This window comes from Callospermophilus lateralis, chromosome 9 (genome assembly GCF_048772815.1).
Source record: "Callospermophilus lateralis isolate mCalLat2 chromosome 9, mCalLat2.hap1, whole genome shotgun sequence".
Taxonomy (NCBI): Eukaryota; Metazoa; Chordata; class Mammalia; order Rodentia; family Sciuridae; genus Callospermophilus; species Callospermophilus lateralis.
The window spans coordinates 57,676,475-57,678,439 of NC_135313.1; the positions used below are offsets into that span (position 1 = coordinate 57,676,475).

A 1,965-nucleotide genomic window follows, 5' to 3' on the forward strand; every position below is an offset into this window, starting at 1 on the left:
GACAAAATCCAGAGCCCTCAATTTCCTAATATAGGAATCCTCTTTCTTTCTTTTTTCCTTTCTCTCTTCCTTCCTTCCTTTCTTTTATCAGTTGTAGATAGATACAATTTCTTTCTTTCTTTCTCTCTCTCTCTCTTTCTCTCTCTCTCTCTCTCTCTCTCTCTCTCTCTCTCTCTCTCTCTCTCTCTCTTTCTTTCTTTTTATGTGGTGCTGAGGTTCAAACCCAGTGCCTCACATGTGCTAGGCAGGCGCTCTACTACCGAGCTACTACTGCAGCCCTAGAATTCATTTTCAAGATAACAGTCAAGGTCAAGAAGAGCTTTCGGGCTTTTCTTTGCTGTGGCCCATGAATTCCAGTTCTTCAATGGGACTCTCTTTCTCTTTCATTGCTTTCTGAACATGCTGCCGGTAGCAATTGAAGAGATCCGTGCACCGGTCCCTGGAGCTGTCTCCCTTGAGGAATTTCTCAGCAAAACAGCAACTGAAGCATTGGTTGGACTTGTGCTTCATATGGGTGCATGCCTCCCTGACGCTGTTCATGGCTATGGTCAAGAAGTACATACTTTTAAAACAAGGCAATTAGGGGAATAAACCTAAGAAAAAGTGTCACAAGTAGGTCAATTCTTAATTCTTAAGGTATAATTCTTAAATTTTGATTTAAAATACACATTCTGAGTTCTTTTCTACAAATTTAATTTAAATTTTAAAACCAAAATTTTCCAAGGAAATTATGAAGTGGGATAAAATATTATATCACAGTTAAACTTGGCTATTAGAAAATCAGTGCATATATTAATCTACACATTTTAGAGTTTAAATTTTGATATATATATAGATATAGATATAGATATAGATATAGCATTTTTATGTATGTATACCTCTATTTTATTTATTTTTTTATATGGTGCTGAAAATAGAACCCAGTGCTTCATATGTGCTAGATAAGTGGTCTACCACTGAGCCACAACCCTAAACTTTGATATATCTTTGATATTTCTTTATTTATAGTTTGATGCTTAGGCCATTTATGGAATGTACATAGTGTATCATAATACCAGAATAGGAAATCATAGTTTAAGTATCTAATCTAATCACTCATATTCTCTACTAGATTGTTTAAATATTCATTGAATCCCTTAAAAAATGAAGTTATTTAATAGCTATTTATATTCCTAGATAAAGGTTTTTCAGGTAAATATTCAGTTTTCTGTTTGGTCTGGGGGTGTGGCTCAGAGGTACAGCACTTGCCTAGCATGCACCAGGCCCTGAGTTCAATTCCCCCAGTACTATGACAAAAATAAAATTTAAAAAAATAAATGTCAGAAGGACACAGTGGCACACATCTGTAATCTCAACGGCTTGGGAGGCTGAGACAAAAGGATCGAAAGTTCAAAGCCAGCCTTATCAACGGTGAGGTGCTAAGCAATTCAGTGAGACCCTCTCGCTAAATAAAATACAAAATAGGGCTGGGGATGTGGCTCAGTGGTTAAGTGCCCCTAAGTTCAATTCCCAGTACCAAAAAAAAAAAAAAAGTAATATGTCTGTTTCATTGATGAAAACTCTAGTTAACTGACAGTCAAAGCTACTCAATAACATCTGGGTGAAAATGTTTACATTCAATGATGAATTAATACTCCTATCTTTTATATCCTACTCAACAGTGGGTTTTTCCAGATGGTAGGGTTTGCAGATTAAATTCAAAATGTAGTTAACTTTATTCTATTATTCGACTTCTCATAATACAGACCAAGAAAATAATTCTAAAAATAGAAAAAAACTCATGTTCAAAGATGTTGGCCTCAGCATTATCTATAATTGAAAAATTTAAAGTAACCAAAATGTCCAACACGATAGGAACACAATCTTGAGTTCACCAGCTCCATGGAGTGACTTGTGAAGTGTGAAGATCATGGTATCTGGAACATATCTTGCCTAAAGTCAAGACCAGATATCTTTTCTTTGTTT

The 1,965-nt window shown here is 35.4% G+C and overlaps 1 protein-coding gene across 1 annotated transcript; it reads right to left on the minus strand.

The window, feature by feature from the left end:
• Positions 1–309: 309 nt before the first annotated feature.
• LOC143406724 (TP53-regulated inhibitor of apoptosis 1) lies at positions 310–540 on the minus strand. Its single transcript, XM_076865437.2, has one exon. It carries the CDS (start codon positions 538–540, stop codon positions 310–312), a length of 231 nt encoding a protein of 76 aa, XP_076721552.2.
• Positions 541–1,965: the final 1,425 nt, after the last annotated feature.

Excerpts from the sequence above, each read along its gene's own strand:
- LOC143406724 (XM_076865437.2), bottom strand. The coding sequence starts at position 540 with ATGAACAGCGTCAGGGAGGCATGCACCCATATGAAGCACAAGTCCAAC.